Source organism: Monodon monoceros, unplaced genomic scaffold, assembly GCF_005190385.1.
Source record: "Monodon monoceros isolate NGI ecotype Baffin Bay Population unplaced genomic scaffold, NGI_Narwhal_1 Super_Scaffold_15, whole genome shotgun sequence".
Taxonomy (NCBI): Eukaryota; Metazoa; Chordata; class Mammalia; order Artiodactyla; family Monodontidae; genus Monodon; species Monodon monoceros.
In genome coordinates, this window is record NW_021703771.1 from 61,718,663 (window position 1) to 61,736,732 (window position 18,070).

An 18,070-nucleotide genomic window follows, 5' to 3' on the forward strand; every position below is an offset into this window, starting at 1 on the left:
TTGGGTTTGTTTTCCTTTTGTTTCTTTCCTTTTGTGTGTGTGTGTGTTTATTATTGTTAATGTTACGTTGTGTGTATTTTTGTTTGTTTTTTGATATCACAACTGATTTTCTTACTTTTCTATTAAAGACCTTAGAAAATGCTCCAGATTAAATTCTCCAGAAGGAATTTAATTTACATTTTATCTCAATCCAATTACTCCAGGATCTCAAAGGTCACTTGTACTGACTTTGTCTTAAATATATGTTGACCCACGTGAGAACAGTCTCCACACTTGATGTTACAGGACAAATAATATCTTTGGTCATTATTAGTTTCTATGCACCATTTTCTGACTGCTGGCAATATGTACAGGAAAAATAAACAAATATGGTCATTTATGAGCACTGATGATTTTTGAAAGATCGGGATAGACATAGTATTTTCTTTTCTTTTCTTTTTAACATTTAATACCCCCTTCACCCATTTCTCTCACCCCCACCCACCACCTCTGGCAACCACCAATCTGTTCCTTATATTTATGAGCTTGATTTTTTTTTGGATTCCACATATAAGGGAGATTATACGGCTTTGTCTTTCTCTGACTGATTTGTTCCACTTAGCATAATGCCCCCAAGGTCCATCCATATTGTCACAAATGGCAACACCATTTATTGAAGAGAATCTTTTCCCCATTGTATAACTTTGGCTCCTTTGTCATAAATTAATTGACCATATATGTTAAGGGTTTATTTCTAGGTTCTCTATTATGTTCCATTGATCTATTTGTCTGTTTTTATGCCAATACCATACTGTGTAATTACTATAGCTTTGTAAAATAGTCTGAAATCAGCAAGTGTGATGCCTCCAGCTTTGTTCTTCTTTCTCAAGGTTGTTTTTTCCTATCCAGGATCTTTTATGGTTTTCAGATTGTTTGTTCTCTTTCTGTGAAGGATGTCATTAGAATTTTGATAGGAATTGCATTGAATCTGTAGGATGCTTTAGGTAGTATGTAAATTGTAACACTATTAATTCTTCCAGTTGATGAGCACAGAATATCCTTCCATTTATTTGTCTCCAAATTTTTTTATTAATGTCTTGCAATTTTTAGTATACAGATTTTTCACCTCCCTCGTTAAATCTATTGCTCGGCATTTTATTCTTTTTAATGCAATTGTATATGGGATTGTTTTCTTAATTTCTCATTCTGATAGTTTGTTATTAGTGTACAGAATGGCAACAGATCTCTGTGTATTGATTTTTTATCTGGCAACTTTACTGAATTCAATTATTCTAAGAGTTTTCTGATGGAGTCTTTAGGGCTTTCTATATATATCATGTATCAAAATCATAATATCATTTCTATATTTTAAAGCATCTGGTTATTTTAGGAAGAAATGGAGACTTTATTGTCTAGAGATACTAATCTGTGAAAGCTGGGATTTGACTGAAGCACATGAAACTGAAGTCTTTAATACATGTTGAAATGAGCACTAGTCTCATTCAGCACCTCGTCAAAAAAACTAGAAGTCCACACTATACACTTTTGAAATCCACTGATATTGTTTTCTACACATAACCTCTTTACTAGGTTTTTTTTCATTTTTTAAAAGTAGTCTACTTAAAAATTATATCTACAGGGAAACTGCATCTTAGCATGTGGTTGTTTCAATCTTAAAACCCTCATGAATGTTTTCAAGAAAATTGCCATCCTGGATAACTCCACTAACCTTCCAACTTTGCAGGACTCCTGAATCCTAAACTAGTAGAATTGGCAATAAAAGAGAAAAAGCTATACTGTAAATCTGCTATTTGTGCTTCAGGGCCCCTAAAATCACACTAACTAACTTTTTTCATCTTTTTTTAAAACTACATATTTAAAACTAGAATCTCAACCTGATTTCTCCAAGACTCATCATTCTTGAACTTAAAACTGGAGCACAGACACAGGAAAGTTATTTAATTCCATCATCATATATTTAACACCTATATCTTGCAGTGTATTGTGGAAATTCAAAGAAAACTAGCAGGAATCTGGCCTCTGAGAGCTTACAGCCTAATAAGAAAGTAAGATGTGTAAATAAGAGTAAATTTGCAGTCACACGGGGCACAATGTTATAGTGGAGGTCACTCACAGGAAATGGCAGTAGCAGGAGGACATGGTCCCTGGAACTCCGTTTGGGGGATTGAGAAAATGATTTTAAAAGCTAAGGTACAGGGACTTCCCTGGTGTCACAATGGTTGAGAATCTGCCTGCCAATGCAGGGAACACGGGTTTGAGCCCTGGTCAGGGAAGATCCCACATGCCGCGGAGCAACTAAACCCGTGCGCCACAACTATTGAGCCTACGCTCTAGAGCCCTCGAGCCACAACTACTGAAGCCCACGCACCCAGAGCCCAAGCTCTGCAACAAGAGAAGCCACCGCAATTAGAAGCCCGCGCACTGCCCCCGCTCGCGGCAGCTAGAGAAAATCCGCGCACAGCAACTAAGACCAAACAATGAAGACCCAATGCAGCCATAAATAAATAAATAAATAAATTTATCCAAAAAAAGCTAACGTACAAGTGTAAGTTTTAGAATCACACTTTACAAATTGGCTTATTATTTTAAAATGACATTCAATAATGATTTTTCTATAAACTAATTAAGAGAACTGATTCAGATTAAAGCAACAAATTTTGTATGGAACTTCCATTATGAGCAAGATTATGCACTAGATACAAAAAGTTTGATAAGATGGTTTCTGACCTAGAGGAGTAATAAGTTATTTATACCAATATCTCTATAGTACGACATATTTAAAATCCTGTAAGAATATAGAAAGCATATGAATAGCCACTAACCCAGCAAGGAATTTCATTATAATTATTATGATATAATAATTATATATAATTATATAATACTTACATAATATATAAGTATTATAATTATTAGTACAATAATTATCAGATTAGGGCATTTATTTATTTATTTTGCGGTACGCGGGCCTCTCACTGTTGTGGTCTCTCCCGTTGCGGAGCAACAGGCTCCGGACGCGCAGGCTCAGCGGCCATGGCCCACGGGCCCGGCCGCTCCGCGGCATGTGGGATCTTCCCGGACCGGGGCACGAACCCGTGTCCCCTGCATCGGCAGGCGGACTCGCAACCACTGCGCCACTAGGGAAGCCCTAGGGCATTTATTAATAACATTATTTTAAGTATTCAGTAGAATTAATGCTCTGAAAGTATTGATATTAGGTTTGTGGAGTTGGGTCTCCATGTTTGCTTGAAGGAAATTCTGCTCATTTAAACCGAAAAGCGCTTTTTGTTCTTACTATCACCTGAGCTCCTTCTGCACCAATTACTAACTATTCAAATTCTGGGAACAGTAGATATAGACATTGCTGGAGAACTATGTATACAGTCGACAGAAACAGCCTCATCATATAAGTGTGCTTACAACTTTTTTTATCCCAGATACTTATTCTAGGTTTAAGATTTCTCCAAGTACCAAAATTTATCAGCCCCCCGTAAAGAGAATATGCCATAGAGAAGATACTCAAAATGAAAATAATTTTTATTAACATTTTTTGCATTTAAGCCGACCCCAACTTGTGAAATTTAAAACTTACCATATCAGCAGTGCCAATATAAACTTCATAACCCTAAAATTAGTTTCTAAATAGTGCAGAAATGTGTTAATATGCACAATTTGTGAAATTTGTAAAAGAACAAGTAAACAGAAAATGAATTTCACAATCAGGGTCCATGTGCATATAGATTAGGCAATGAAACATTCTGGAGCACCATTTTATAACTGTTCCAAATGAGACTATGGAGACCCATAGCCTATAAAACAACAAAATCCAAACAAAAAACACCATTAAGATAGCTGTGAATGCCTTTAAATAATAAGTTTTTAATTATATAAAAGTATTAAATAAACCCAGTATTTTATTATTACGCACATTGTTAAGATTCTTTAAATTTTTGCAAGCTGATTTTAACTGAGCTATCTGCAAAATTTAGCTTAGCTAATCATTTAAATTTCTTTCCAGAAATGCCTATCACTTACCCCTAATAATAAAAGCAAAAATATGCTAGTTATTCACTGAAAGTCCTTTTGGAAACAAATGTGTCAGGTCTTATTCAATAACTGTATAAAACACTTTGGCACTTCGAAAAGTAATACTTAGGATTATTATACAGCATGGTGATTTATTCACAATTTGTTCTTTATATGGATTTTTTCTCCCAACTATACCTTCAGTTTATATCCTACTTTTCCGTTATCTCACAGCACAAAATGCTTCCTAAATGACAGTTGATAAATTAGTTATCAGTATTGTTTTAAAATGAATTTATTTTTCTTTCATTATGGAATGCTCTTCTTCTTTAGAGAGCTACCTTGAGGATTTTATTTTTCATTTAGCTTTATGAACGTCCTCACATAAGAAAATTAAGCCCTATTGTTTTTATAAATGGTCACCCAGCATCACTTCTGAATTATTTTCTTGTGTATTAAGGAATAACCCAGATAGCAGTACTAAATGGCATAGTCATGACTTGCCTTGGTATTTTAGAAAATATTGGCCACCAATGAATACTGTAACTTGGCAGATATCTACCTGCTCATCTCAGACAATAAGTTTGAAATTGCACAAATAACAATACACATCATTACAGCTAATTGGTTCCAAAACTTTGAAACTCTCACAGTGAATGACATTATATGCTACATTTTTTTAACCTACACACTACCATAAAAAAATTAAGTATGAGAAGTTTTTATAAATAAATCTATCTATACATAGATTTATTTCAATATTAAATATATTTTACATTATCTGAGCTTCTGCTGCAAAGATGCAAGACAGGGCCAAAACTAGGTTGGGACAAGTGAGGCACTTATCTCAGGCTCAAAATTTTAGAAGGTACCAAATGATTCAGTAATTAAAATATTTCATTTCTTAACATAATATTTTTAAAATAAAAATTAGGACAAAAAATATCAAAACATGAAATAAAGATTGAAAGAGATATACATTATCATGTTGGTAGACTATCATCTATTTGACAAGGTGAAAATAATAAGTAGGGAAGGACAGAATCTTGCTGTTTTCCTCTTTGATTAAGGAAAAAAAATGGCTCTCAACTTGATATCTCCAGCTCACAGCATCATTAGATTAGCAATATTTGAGTCAAAATGATAATTTTAGTGGCTAAAAACCATTGTTTCCTATCAGCTATACTTACTGTATATGACAAGTGTCATTATCTTAACTATGACTCTGCTTAAAATATACCACCTGCAAAGCTGAATGGAAGTTGACAAAGAAATAATCCATAATTTCAATTTGCTATGTTCGTGGCATATTTCCATAATCCAGTCTTAAGTTGCTTGCTTTACATTCTATTATGTAAACACAGCATGCTCTCAGCCACATAGGAGATTCTCTTTTAGTATTTTAAAATTGGGCGATTTTCATAGACTATAAAAAAAAAGGAATAAATCATTGTATGGATATTTCCTTTTAGGTTTACATAACACAGGAATAATTAATTTCATTTCTTTACTGACACACTTGATTTCATTCTATATAGTTCTATATAGAAATATCGCCAAGTTTCTTTGCTCCCCTACATAGCAAAACTCCTTGAGAGCTGAATATACTCCATGTCATTGCCTCAGATTTCTCCCTTCCCATTCCCTTTCTTCTTAGACTCTTTATTACAAAATAACTTCAGATTTATAGAAAATTTGCAAAAATGGAGCAAAGAACATTCATATACCCTTTACCCAGATGCACCAATTATTGTATTTTGCCCAATTTGCCTTGCTGCTACTTTCTTCGTAACCACTTGAGAGTTTGTTATACACAGCATGCCCCTTTATCCCTAAATATTTCAGCATGTATTTTCTAAGAACAAGGGATTCTTTCATGTAACCACAGTTCAGCTATCCAATTCAAGACATTTATAGATAGGATATTATTATCTCATACACAAGTCCATATCCAAATTTTACAAATTGTCCTAATAATGTCATTTATGGAAATTTTTTTCTGATCCAGGATCCAGTTTGGAGCCGTGCATTGCATTTAGCGCACTATATCTGGTATCCATTATTATGAAACAATACCTGAGGTTCTCTTTGCCTTTTATGACGTTGACTTTTTTTTAAGAGTACAGGCCGATTGTTTACTTATAGAGTATGCTTCAGCTTGGGTTTTTCTAATGTTTTCTCTTTTGGGGGATGGGATGTGCATTTGGGGCAGGAACACTGAATAGGTGATGTTGTGTCCTCAGTGAATTACATCAGGAAGAGTAAGATGCCAGATTTTCCTATGACCGGTGATGTTAACTTTGAATAGTTAGTGAAGATGGTGCCCCCTCTATATTTGTCCATTTTTTCTTTTCCGATTAATAAGTTATCTGTGAAGAGATACTTTGATGCTATGTAATTATCCTGTTGCTTTTTAAGCTTTCACTTAACAATTTTATTGTCCATTAATGATCTTGGCCTGAATCAGTTATTACTATAAAGGTTGCAAAATGGTAACTAACTCTTATTATTTCTTCTACCTTATTGGTCAGCACTCACTGCAAGGAAGAGCTTTCCCTTATTTATTTACTCGCTTGCTTACTAACAGTATGGACTGCTGGAGTCTTCTTTCAGTCGATGGTTTATAATCCACTCTTCTATTATCCATGTTGAGTTTCAGCTTTTCCCGTATTTGTTCAGAGGGACCCCCTTCACATTGTCTCCTCTGTCATTTTTCTATGAGCCCACCGTTTTTTGAGCTCTCCCTTATTTTCTGGCATTACAAGAAGTTACAGTTCATCTTGATTCTGCCTGCCCGAGTCCTAGACTTGGCCATTTCTCCAAGGTTATCTGGTTCATTTTAGTGATAACTTGTATTTAAATAACAAAATTTGAGTGCTAGATGTGCCTGTAGCTACTGGGTGTTGTTGCTTCTAAACATACAATAAAACGTGCTCTTTTAAGGGCATAGTTCAATGAATTTTTACAGATGTATACACCCATGGTCAATTCTCAGTCTTCATTATACTTGATCTATTAGCAGCATTTGAAACTGAGGAGCAAATATTGCCTCCTTGCAATATTGTCTTCACTAGGCCTCCAGGAAATGATACTCTTGGTTTTCGTCCATCCCCGCAGGATAACTTCTTCTCAATCTCCTTTGGTTCTCTCTACTCTTCTCCACACCCTTTTAAGTTGAAGTACTCCAGAACTCAGATTCTGATGCTTTTCTCATCTGTAGTTACACTCCCTCCCTAGGTCAATCTCATCTGACAACTCCCAAATTTGTATCTCAAACCCAGTCTTCTCCCCCAAGCCCTGGATTTTTATATCCACTTATTTCTACTTGACATCTTCAACTGAATCTCCAATTGACATCCAAATGCAACATGTACAAAACTGAAATCCACCCCACACCTGCTCCACCCGTAGCCTTCCCCATCTCAGGTGATGGTAGCTCCATTCCCCCAGTTATTTAGGCCAAAAACTTGAAGGCACTCAAAGTATATTCAGAATCCCTCCACTTCTGCTCTCCACTGTTTCCCCCATGATCTAACCAGCCGTCGTTTCTTGCCTGGATTATTCCAATAGCTTCATAACAGATCTCACTGCGTCAAAGCTTGCTGCTACAATCTCTTCTCAACACAGAAACCACAGTGACCCTTTTTAAATGTTAAGTGTTTCCATATTACTCTTCCTCTCAAAACTTTGTGGTGGTTTCACATTTCACTGACAGTAGAGCCCAAGCCATCACAATAGCTTTCAGGGCATAATCCTCACACACACACCCACTTTGCTCTATGACCACATCTCTTCCTCCTTCCTTTTCCTTTCCTCCCCATCCACACTGAACTGCTGTTCACCCCACATGCCAGCCAACCAAGCACGTTCCCACTCTAGCGTTATTCGAGCTGGTCCCTCTGTAAGGAAGGCATTTCCCCAGATATCTGCTCGGCCAGCTCCTTCATCTCCTTCAATTTTGATCAAATCGTAGCCTCTAATGAGGCCAACCCTGACTACCCTAACACAGAACCCTGGATCCCTCATTCCCTGCGTTTCTTCCTTCACCCTTTGCACATACCAGCTTCTAATACATTTTTATACATTACTTCTTTTTTGTTGTTTATTGTTTATTGTCTATCTCTCTATGTTAGAATGCAAGCTTCTTGAGGACAGGGATCTTTGTTTTGCTCACTGGAGGATCTAGAACTGAGGGATCTCACCAAGCATCAGAACAGTGCCTGTTCCTTAGTAGCACTCAAAACTTTTTTTTTTTTTTTTTTTTTTTTGGCCATGGCAAGCGGCTTGCAGGATCTTAGTTCCCCGACAAGGGTTTGAACCCGGGCCCCAGCAGTGAAAGTGCCGAGTCCTAACCACTGGACCATCAGGGAATTCCCTCAAACATTTTTTTTTTTGGCTGCATTGGGTCTTCCTTGCTGTGGCACGGGCTTTCTCTCCTTGCAGCGAGCGGGGGCTAGTCTTCGTTGTCATGCACGGGCTTCTCACTGTGGTGGCTTCTCTTGTTGCGGAGCATGGGCTCTAGGCACGCGGGCTTCAGTAGTTGTGGCTCAGGGGCTCTAGAACACAGGCTCAGTAGTTGTGGCGCACGGGCTTAGTTGCTCTGTGGCCTGTGGGATCTTCCTGGACCAGAGATCAAACCCGTGTCCCCTGCATTGGCAGGCAGATTCTTAACCACTGCACCACCAGGGAAGTCCCCCCTCAAAACATTTTTTTAATGAATGAACCACTTTATCCTGTACCTTAACTTGATAAACAAATAGAAATGAGTGAGAATCCATCAGTAGAATTGAGTCTATATATGCCATTTTCAATATTGATGTGAGCCTAAGCACCCAACTTCAGTTTACGCCTCTTATCTCCTTATGTTTTTGTTTACATCTCCCCACACATGAAATCTAGAACCATTTTAAAATAAAAAGAATTTTAATCAGGTGGCATTTTCAGAAAGTAGTAGGTGTTGTCTGCCCTGAATTAAGTCCTTGCGTGCATAATTAATCCAAGTAACGAACTGAGTTTGGTCATTCCCTGCCCTTGGGGAGTGCCACATTGCTAAGGAGACCCTTGCCCATTGATTCCTGGGCTTCTAATATCCACTGTGATTTTGAGTTCTATAAAGGAAAAGGGGACATGGGAGGAGGCACGAGAGAACCCAAAATTTCTTTGTATATGAACTGTACGTTTTCCTACTAGGACTGTTCAGTTGACTCCAGATCTAAAATCGGCAGCAGACGTCACTTATGTGGCTGAATGATTCATAGAATTTCAGCTGAGATGAGACATACCTTGACAGACATTCAAATAATGTGCTTGGGGTATTTCTGGACAATCAACAGTCAAGTTTTAAAAGGCACATGTGACAGGAGTATTAAAATATCTGTACTGACAGGATCAGATTTTTATGGCCACCAGTAAAAGAGAATATACTCCATCAAGAAATAAACACCCACTCTGCTTCATGTCATGGCAATCTAGGTCACTCTTGGGCTGAGATTTTTAATTCCTTTACCGCTGATGTTCCTGGGACATTAGGAAACATCTCCTCATGTCTAAGCTAGTGTATTCTCAACTCTTCTAATTCAGGTGAAGGATTTCATCAGACTAGAGAGAGGATAGGATGAGAACGTGTTCTAAATTTTGGAACCTCAGCTCCAGTATAGCAGAAAAAAAAGCATAACTCTTCCTTAAATGCATGCAGAAGTATGTGAATTCACTCACTAACTTTACCAGCATCATTAACAAGAAAATGAAGTTTTTAATTCATGTATTTCATGTCTTCCAAAATTAGTCAGAAATATCTCATTTTAATGAATGTAACATATACGAAATATCATTTTTTCTAGAAAAATTGCAAATGCAGAGTTAAATGGTCTGTATTAAGAAAGCACTGTGAGAGCATCTCTTGGATTTCTCTCCTTTATATAGTACATTGTAGTTTTACATAGTGGAGAAAAATGGGGCTTTTTAAATATATAACTTCTGAATTTGATTACTTTCCACAGATACAACACACTCAGGGGAAATTGGCACCAAGAAAAAGGTGAAAAGACTGTTAAGCTTTCAAAGATACTTCCATGCATCAAGGCTGCTCCGTGGAATTATACCGCAAGCCCCACTCCACCTGCTGGATGAAGACTACCTTGGACAAGCAAGGGTGAGCTAGTTACCCCTCTGTCGCCTCATACCAGGCCAGTGGCTGAGAGCATGTGCCCCCCTCTACTCCCCATCCCTCCCACCCCGACCCCCCAATAGCACCTAGGTTTGAGTCTTTACTTCTGTCACTGAAGAGCTCCGTGCCTCTGGACAGTTATTCAACACATCTGGACTTTTTCCTTAAATATAAAGTGAAGTAATAGAAACGCTCACCTCATAGGGGTGGTACAAGGATTAAACAAGGTAAATAAAGCATGTTTGCATGCTTAATATACTCATGCCTAGCACATGCTAGCTATTTTGATTTTTATAAATGTGCAAAACACATTTGCACAACACTAAATAAAATGAAGTTTTGGACTGGCCGATTACCAGTGAAGGAATAAATTTTTTAACCCGTTGAATTATCTCACCATAATAGCTACCCTGAAATTAACCCAGTAATTACCAACTCTTAATTCCACTTTAGGCTATCAATACAGTGCACTGTCTTTTTTATAATTTTTAATTTATTCAAAAAAATTTTACTAATTTGACAACTATTTTTGCAAAGCATTGATCCAACAGAGGGTAGAAATCTAATGTGTGACAATCTAAAAAAAGTTCAGAGGTTATCTCTAGCCCAAACTCCCAAAGGAATTTAAATTTCAGGAATAAACCACCTCAGTTTAAACAGAAGTCAAAGGTAATATCTTATAGTTCCTATGATAAGGAATATTATGCTGTCTATATGCAATTAAGAAATACATTCTAATGGTATATACTATTAAGAAATAAGCAGCAAGTAATGTTAGAAGAACTAATTCCCCACATTAGGTCTACAAAAAGAAAGCAAATATCACTCCTTCTAACAGCCCAAGGTCTGAGATTGAGTGAATGGTTGGTTGGTTGGTTGTTTCATTTGGTGAGAGGAGGAGAAAGCAAGGCTAAGCTCCCAGTGCTGGAGCATCCGTGACAGAGCACTCTCTGTGGGGACCTCTCAAGAAAGACAACGGTGAGATGTAGAAAGAACAACAGACCAGAGGTCAGGATATAAGAGATCAAATTTTGGCTCCGCCTTTAGAATTGTGTGACTTTGGGATAAAAACTCACTCAAACTAGACTTCACCAAAACCCTACTATCCCTTCATTTTTCTGATGCTGTTCTGAAGGCCTTTGTGTGCCATGATGAGGCCGTTGGATTTTATCAAAAGACACAGGGAGGCCATTCAAGGGCAGGTAGAGGAGAGTGAGCTGGTCCTTACGGGAAGCAGGGCCTGTGAGAGGAGAGGAAAGCAGTCGCAGGAGCTACAGTGAGGATAGAATCAGCGACTGCAACTTTGTGTCCGAGAGTTAACACCATCTAATCCCAATCAGGGGGTATTATTAAAAAGAAAAATAGCACAGGAAGTCGACATTGAACAGTAGGTCTTTAGAGTACCCAGTATTTTCAATTGCCCACACTTCCGTTTCCTGTCTGTTACAGGGGTTAATTTCACATTTCGCCCACATGGAGCAGAGTGGTGTGCTCATCGTCGTCTAGGTTTCTTTTTTTTAAGTTCACTGTAAAGCGCCTCCCCTGAGTGCATAGTAGTTTGTGATGTAGAGACTTAACGGAACTACAATTTTAAAAGGTATCTATCGTGTGCTTACTATGTACTCGCACCGCTCTAGGCACTTTTACGTGTTTTACCTTATTTAATCTTCACGACAACCCTCTGAAGCAATAGCATTATCAGCTACATTTTTCAAATTAGGAAACCGAGGTACAGAGAGTTAAGGAACTTGCCCAAGGTATCACAGCCAGTAAGCGATGCAGCCGACATAGGATGTGGCGGTCCGATTCCGGAGCCTGTCCCTTTAACACTGTTGTTATTAGGCTGCAGAGTAAGATTTGTCTTACTACAAACCAGTTGTACATAGATAGTAGTATGCTATTTTCAACTGTTTAATTGTTTAATTCACGATGTCTCAAAGTAAATATTTGAGTCTCCGATATGATTCATGAGAGTGCTGGTTTTTGTTTGTCTTTTCAGCATATGCTCTCCAAAGTGGGAATGTGGGATTTTGACATTTTCTTGTTTGATCGCTTGACAAATGGTAAGTCACCCAAAAGAATTCTCACTAAAGTACACACCGTTAAAGTGGGATTAATTTTGTGAAAAACAAAATATATTTTTAAACACTGTTATTCTTTTTTCTTTCTTTTCCCACATTCATAAATCTACAGCCACTCAAGAAGGACCAGGGCAAGGGAAAATTAGTTCAAATGAAAAAGAAGGGTTGAATTTGGACCTCACATCTTAAGACAGTTTCCTTCTGGTCTTGCTGTTTCCAAAGCAATTTAGAAACCACAGATTAGATTCCTTCCTTGCAGAATACTTTGGCCACATGCAAAAGGAAGGAGTTTGTTGTGAGTCAATGAAAACTAGAAACATAAAAACACATCTGATCAGTCCTGACTCTTACTGGGCCAATGGTTTTGCACTTTTATTAAGTGAGCGAGTCTGCCCCATTACAGGTATTGTTCAGATATGTTTGGCATCATGAGAAGAAAACAACTCCTGAGGATAGAGTGTAAACACTTAGGCTGCAGCTGAAGGGAAAAGTAGACCTTCTTATTGTTTCCACTTTTTAAATTGTTGTGCCTATAGAGGCTTCCCTTAAGAAAACAACAAAATCCTATAATATTTTCATCTGCCCATTAAACGAATGCTGATAATAGGGAGCCAATGAAAGACGTCACGTTTAATGCTGACCGTCACATGTCCTATCATCTACAGGCTTGTGTTTTAAGTCATTACAGATGGTTTTCTCACCATTCTGTTTCTTGACAAACAACACACAGTGGAGAGAGATACGGCCTAAGACCATGAAACTGGGCTTTACACTGTGGAAAGATAACTAGACCATATAGGGCTGTATCTCATAATCTTGCATTTCACTTTGCTCAAATCAATTGAGAGATGGGGACCAGTATATGAAATTAACCATGAACAAAAGAATTTGTTCAATGGTATTTGTTAAAAAGAGAGTATAATCACGACTCTCATAAAGATATGAAGTGATCACATCAATGATTTTATTAAACTCAATTAATTAGAGATCCAGTAAAATGTTACAGCTAGTCCAAAGGAATATTCAGAGAGCCATACATATAAAAGCAGTAAGAAATGCCAAAATGTATTTGTAAATAGGTGAGAAACTGGGAGGGGGAAATCACTAATTTCATTTGCATGTATACAGCCAAGAATCATGTGCAATAATATCAGTTATCTACAACTTTGATTGTCGTGAAATAGCTCAAAGATGATGAAAGCTACAGAAACACATAGAACCAGGTACCCTGGAAGAGTGTGCTTGGGCAACACCTAGTTTTCCAATTAAGACAGCCAGTCATCTTCTTGGTACATTTCAAAGTCTTTCATAAACTTTATAATGCTTTTAATATTTAAAATCCTTATCTCTAATGAACAGTATTTCTTGAATGCTTACAAGTTATTGTAGCTTCAATTTTGCGCCTCTGCTGGCTTGAGTTATAAAATATCTCACAGTCAAATTTCATCTTGGGTGATTTTCCAAAAGAAGAATAGGCACTGTGGTGGCTTAGATACCCCTGTAAATGTAAGAGTCAATTGGAAGCAACTTAAGACACATTTCAAGTGACCATTAAACTATGTCTTTAAAAAAATAACCATACACACACACACACACACATACACACACACACACACACACACACACACACACACACACACGTGTATGTGTCCCTGATACTGCAGTAGGCAGACTCCTTTTAACTCTTAATGTTTTCTTTGCCTTTGGTATAGGGAGAAGGTCTGAGTTAATTTTACTTGTACAGTAAGAGAAAATATGGGACCAGATCATAGTAATAGTGTCTTTATACTTGAATAATTTTAAATCTAAAGGGGAAAAGAAATGACCTATCAGAGAACTTTCATTACAGAAACTTTGGCTCCTATTGCTAGTCTTGATATTTTAATGGTGATGAAAATGGATTAAAACAGGTGGCTGTTCCCCTATAGGAAACAGCCTGGTAACACTGCTGTGCCACCTCTTCAACGCGCATGGGCTCATTCACCACTTCAAGTTAGATATGGTGACCTTACACAGGTTTTTAGGTAAGTCCGTTTTTCCTTATTTCTACCCCCTTGCCCCTGAAAAATGGCAGTCTACAATATTCTTTAACATAAATTGGCAAGAGCCATAGCCTGGTAGATGAAGACCTCATATTAGTCTTAAATTATCTCATCTTAATTTTAAAATAAGTTTACTTATTTAAATCACTGGAAAAAATGCTTACCTGATTAGTTATGTTTAAAAGAGATAAAGGCTATGTAAAGACAACCTTCAAGAGCAAATAACTGTCACAGAAGTTACTGATCTGCTCACGTATGAACAAAATCCCGGAAAATATTCCTCAAATAATGCCACTCTGGATGTGAGTTGTTGAAATATTCAACAGGCTTCTTTTTAATGATAAGAACTACCATGTGTGTAGCACCCACTGTACGCAGGGGGCCTTTGGTATGTTATTTCTAACAGCGTCAACAACCCTGCAAGTTGGCCATTATCACCATTTGGCCCATAAGTAAGGAGAAGTACAAAGAGGTTTTGTAATTTGCTCAATGTCAACAACATATAATTGGCAGAGCTGCAGTCCAAGCCCAGGTCTGTCTGATTTGAAAGCCTACCGTCTTCCCACTCAACTCCACCATCTCTCCGCATCAAGAAGCAGCCCCAGATCTCATTTGACTTCATGCATATTCTTATTTATCTTCCAGTGAATTATCCAGGGCACACTTCTAGTCACCAAATGACTTTCCTCTGCCTCTTGGTGTGTTCCTGGCTTCTTTGACTTGGCACATGGCAGTGCTTTGCATTTGGAAGCTGACTTCATGCATCAAGGATAAAATAATGGTGATGGTGATAACAACAGTAGCAGCAACCACCAGGCTTATATAGTGTTTACATATGCTGGAAAGTCTTCTAAGAACTTGCATACATTAACACATCTAATCCTTACAGCACCTCTTTGAGATCAGAGCTGTTGTTATCCCTATTTTATAGAGAAGGAAAGGGAGGAAACTTTCGGTTAAGTAACTTGCCCAATACAGATAAGTAATAGAGCCAGGGTTCATATAATAGTCAAATAAACCTGCTGATTAAAAGGTACATGTGGCACAACAGAAATACTGGAAACAAGCCAGAGCATGGCTCATTCCAGAAACACAGATAACCTCAAGCTAATTGTGTTCAGATTGATTGAGCAAAGTAATGGCCGTGAATAGAGCCAAATAATCTTGATTTGTCTAAAGAGGGAGAGCACAGATACTTTGGACGTGTGTATGCACCCAGAGTACATGGGGAAAAGGCAAAGATTCAATGACAGAAATAACACTGGAATCCAGAGCCAGAGTCATAGCTGGGCTGAGAGAACAAAGCCACACTTGAAAGCCAGGACATTCTATACACACTGAATATATTGCATCCTAGTCATTGCCTTAGTTATTAGCTGAAGCAGGCAAGTAGCTTCTGTAAATAGCAAATTCAAATTGCCTTCCTTGTGTCTCTATTTGGTTCCAAGAACACTCCGGTCCCTAGATTGGAAGGGCAAGAAAGATGATCATTTAATCTGAATAAGATAGAAATAAATCCAAGGATTCCTCAGCTGGATCTATGAATTTCTGCCTGAAGAATCCCCAGATTTGCTTTGGTCAGTATTTGTTACTTAAGTGATAAAGCAACCTTTGGATGAGAGTAGGTCTCTTTAAAAGGAAACCTCTTTTATTGGCACATTATTCTTAAATGGCAGCAAACTTAAATAATTAAACTATAGTGTGAGATAAAGTTGCCCTTTTCCTACATATTTATTTTTCCAATGAATGAGAGCCTTCATGAATGCCAGAGAGGGGTGATTTATGAAGGTGGTGAGGAATCCCAAGGGCCTCACAAATCCTTTTAGCCTTTCTTCCCTCTTCCCTCCCCCTCCTTCTCCACTGAAATCAACCCAGTAGAACTGCCAAGCTGGCAAATCGTGTCCATTTCTAAAGCATCCCCAGGCTGCACATTTTGGAGACACTGTTATTTTTAAGCAAAAGGGACCCTCAATAAGTCTGAGCTAGTATGTCCTTTGTGTTTTGTTTTTAGCTGATTGAGTTATCTGTTTACCTCCTAGTCATGGTTCAAGAAGATTACCACAGCCAAAACCCTTATCACAATGCTGTTCACGCGGCCGACGTCACCCAGGCCATGCACTGCTACCTAAAGGAGCCAAAGGTAAGGCAAGACCCGCTGCCTCCTCGGCCATCTGGAAATGCCATGTAAACTACCTGCCGGGTCCCAAATCACCTGACGTATCAGAGCGACTGGGTTATGGGCCAATTTATAGCATGAATACAAATTGCTTATATTAAGGTTTCAGTATCAGCTCTGAAAACTGTATAATAGTCATGAAAGAGGATGTAAGTTTTCAGAGGTTCTGTTTCATAATTTATATATTTTCAAGGCTGCATTAGGATGAAAACAACCCTCTCTATGACAATCTACGTCCTAGATATCTTCAACCGTCGCAAAAGTTAGCTGCTTTTGCCTTGAACCTTTGCCACAAACAGTACCAGAACTGAACTTTTCTAGGAAGTCTCCCACCTCGTGGTTTTTGATCAACAAATAGAATTAAAACTCCTCAAGACTCAGCTGCATTTCCTACTGAGGCAACTAGGCATCCTGATTCAGGCCCAAGAGAAATTGTGAACATCAAAAACCTCTTTAAAAATATGCCTAGATGCAATGTATTAATCCAAAATTTAAAACATGATAGTAATGCTCGTTACTTAAAACCTAGGCCTTTCTTAGCCATATAAAACCTAGCTGTTAAAACATACAGGATGAGGTTTTTCTTAGGGTTATCCAACCCTGGATATCCAAGGAAAATGATATCTCAGTCCAAGACTCTGTTTAGTTCAATCAGTTTTAACATCAACCACTAAATATACAGATGCCAGATAGGCATTCCCAAGACAAAACTGGGTATGCCTCATCCTTATAAAATATCCCAAAGACATTAAAGGTTTTGTTATTTAATCCCTAAGTAATTTGAAAATTGTATAGATTGCACAGTTGTGTATTTAAAGCTAACACTAGATTCCCATTTTCCTGCTTGTTTTCCTAGCTAGCCAAAAAAAAAAAGACAGATTCTCACACATTCCCCCACTTTATTTATTACACATTGAAGAAATATGCAAATTTTGCAATTCAGCCCACTGTGGATTTCATATTCGAAGAAGTGGCAATGATATATTGGATGGTTGAAATACACAAGGGATTTTTTTCCATCGCTTTGGCTTCAGCTTTTTCCTTCACTTACGGCTTTCCTAGGAGCAAGGCTGATTTTAGACTCTGCCTTCTCCCCGCCCACTATAGAGCAGTGTTGCCAACAGGTAATACTACTACAACAACAAAACAAGACAGTAGCAGCAGGAAGGGGAGGCCACCTGGATGAGCTACACAATTTGAGTTGCTTAATTCCTTTCCTCACAGCCCTTTCTTTATTCCTGCGATTCCATGGTTTTATTACCTTATTGACAGCTTCAGAAGGTTAAGGTCTGGATGAAAGGCCTGAACGATACTATGATGATTCACTCAGTGCGATTTAGCCAAAACAAATGCTAACCTATTTTTGGAAACACACCAGTCAATCTCCCCATTCAATTCTTTAACAGCTCGCCAGCTCCCTCACACCTCTGGACATCATGCTTGGACTGCTGGCTGCCGCAGCCCACGATGTTGACCATCCAGGGGTAAACCAGCCATTTTTGATCAAAACAAACCACCACCTTGCCAACCTATATCAGGTAAGGGAGCCAACATGATACAATATGGTTAACTGCTTTAGGCC

At 38.0% G+C, this 18,070-nt stretch overlaps 1 protein-coding gene across 7 annotated transcripts in view; it reads left to right on the forward strand.

The window, feature by feature from the left end:
• The window catches only part of PDE7B (phosphodiesterase 7B), a 334,476-nt gene that overhangs the window by 279,339 nt on the left and 37,067 nt on the right, over positions 1-18,070 (forward strand). For all 7 annotated transcript variants that reach the window (XR_003793706.1, XM_029223802.1, XM_029223804.1 and 4 more), the window contains 5 exons: positions 10,023-10,174; positions 12,189-12,252; positions 14,199-14,294; positions 16,352-16,452; positions 17,895-18,026. Coding sequence is in view for 6 of the 7 variants with exons in the window: in XM_029223802.1 (XP_029079635.1) it covers positions 10,023-10,174; positions 12,189-12,252; positions 14,199-14,294; positions 16,352-16,452; positions 17,895-18,026 (545 nt within the window). In the remaining variant the exon portion in view is untranslated. The remainder of the gene's footprint in view (positions 1-10,022; positions 10,175-12,188; positions 12,253-14,198; positions 14,295-16,351; positions 16,453-17,894; positions 18,027-18,070) is intronic.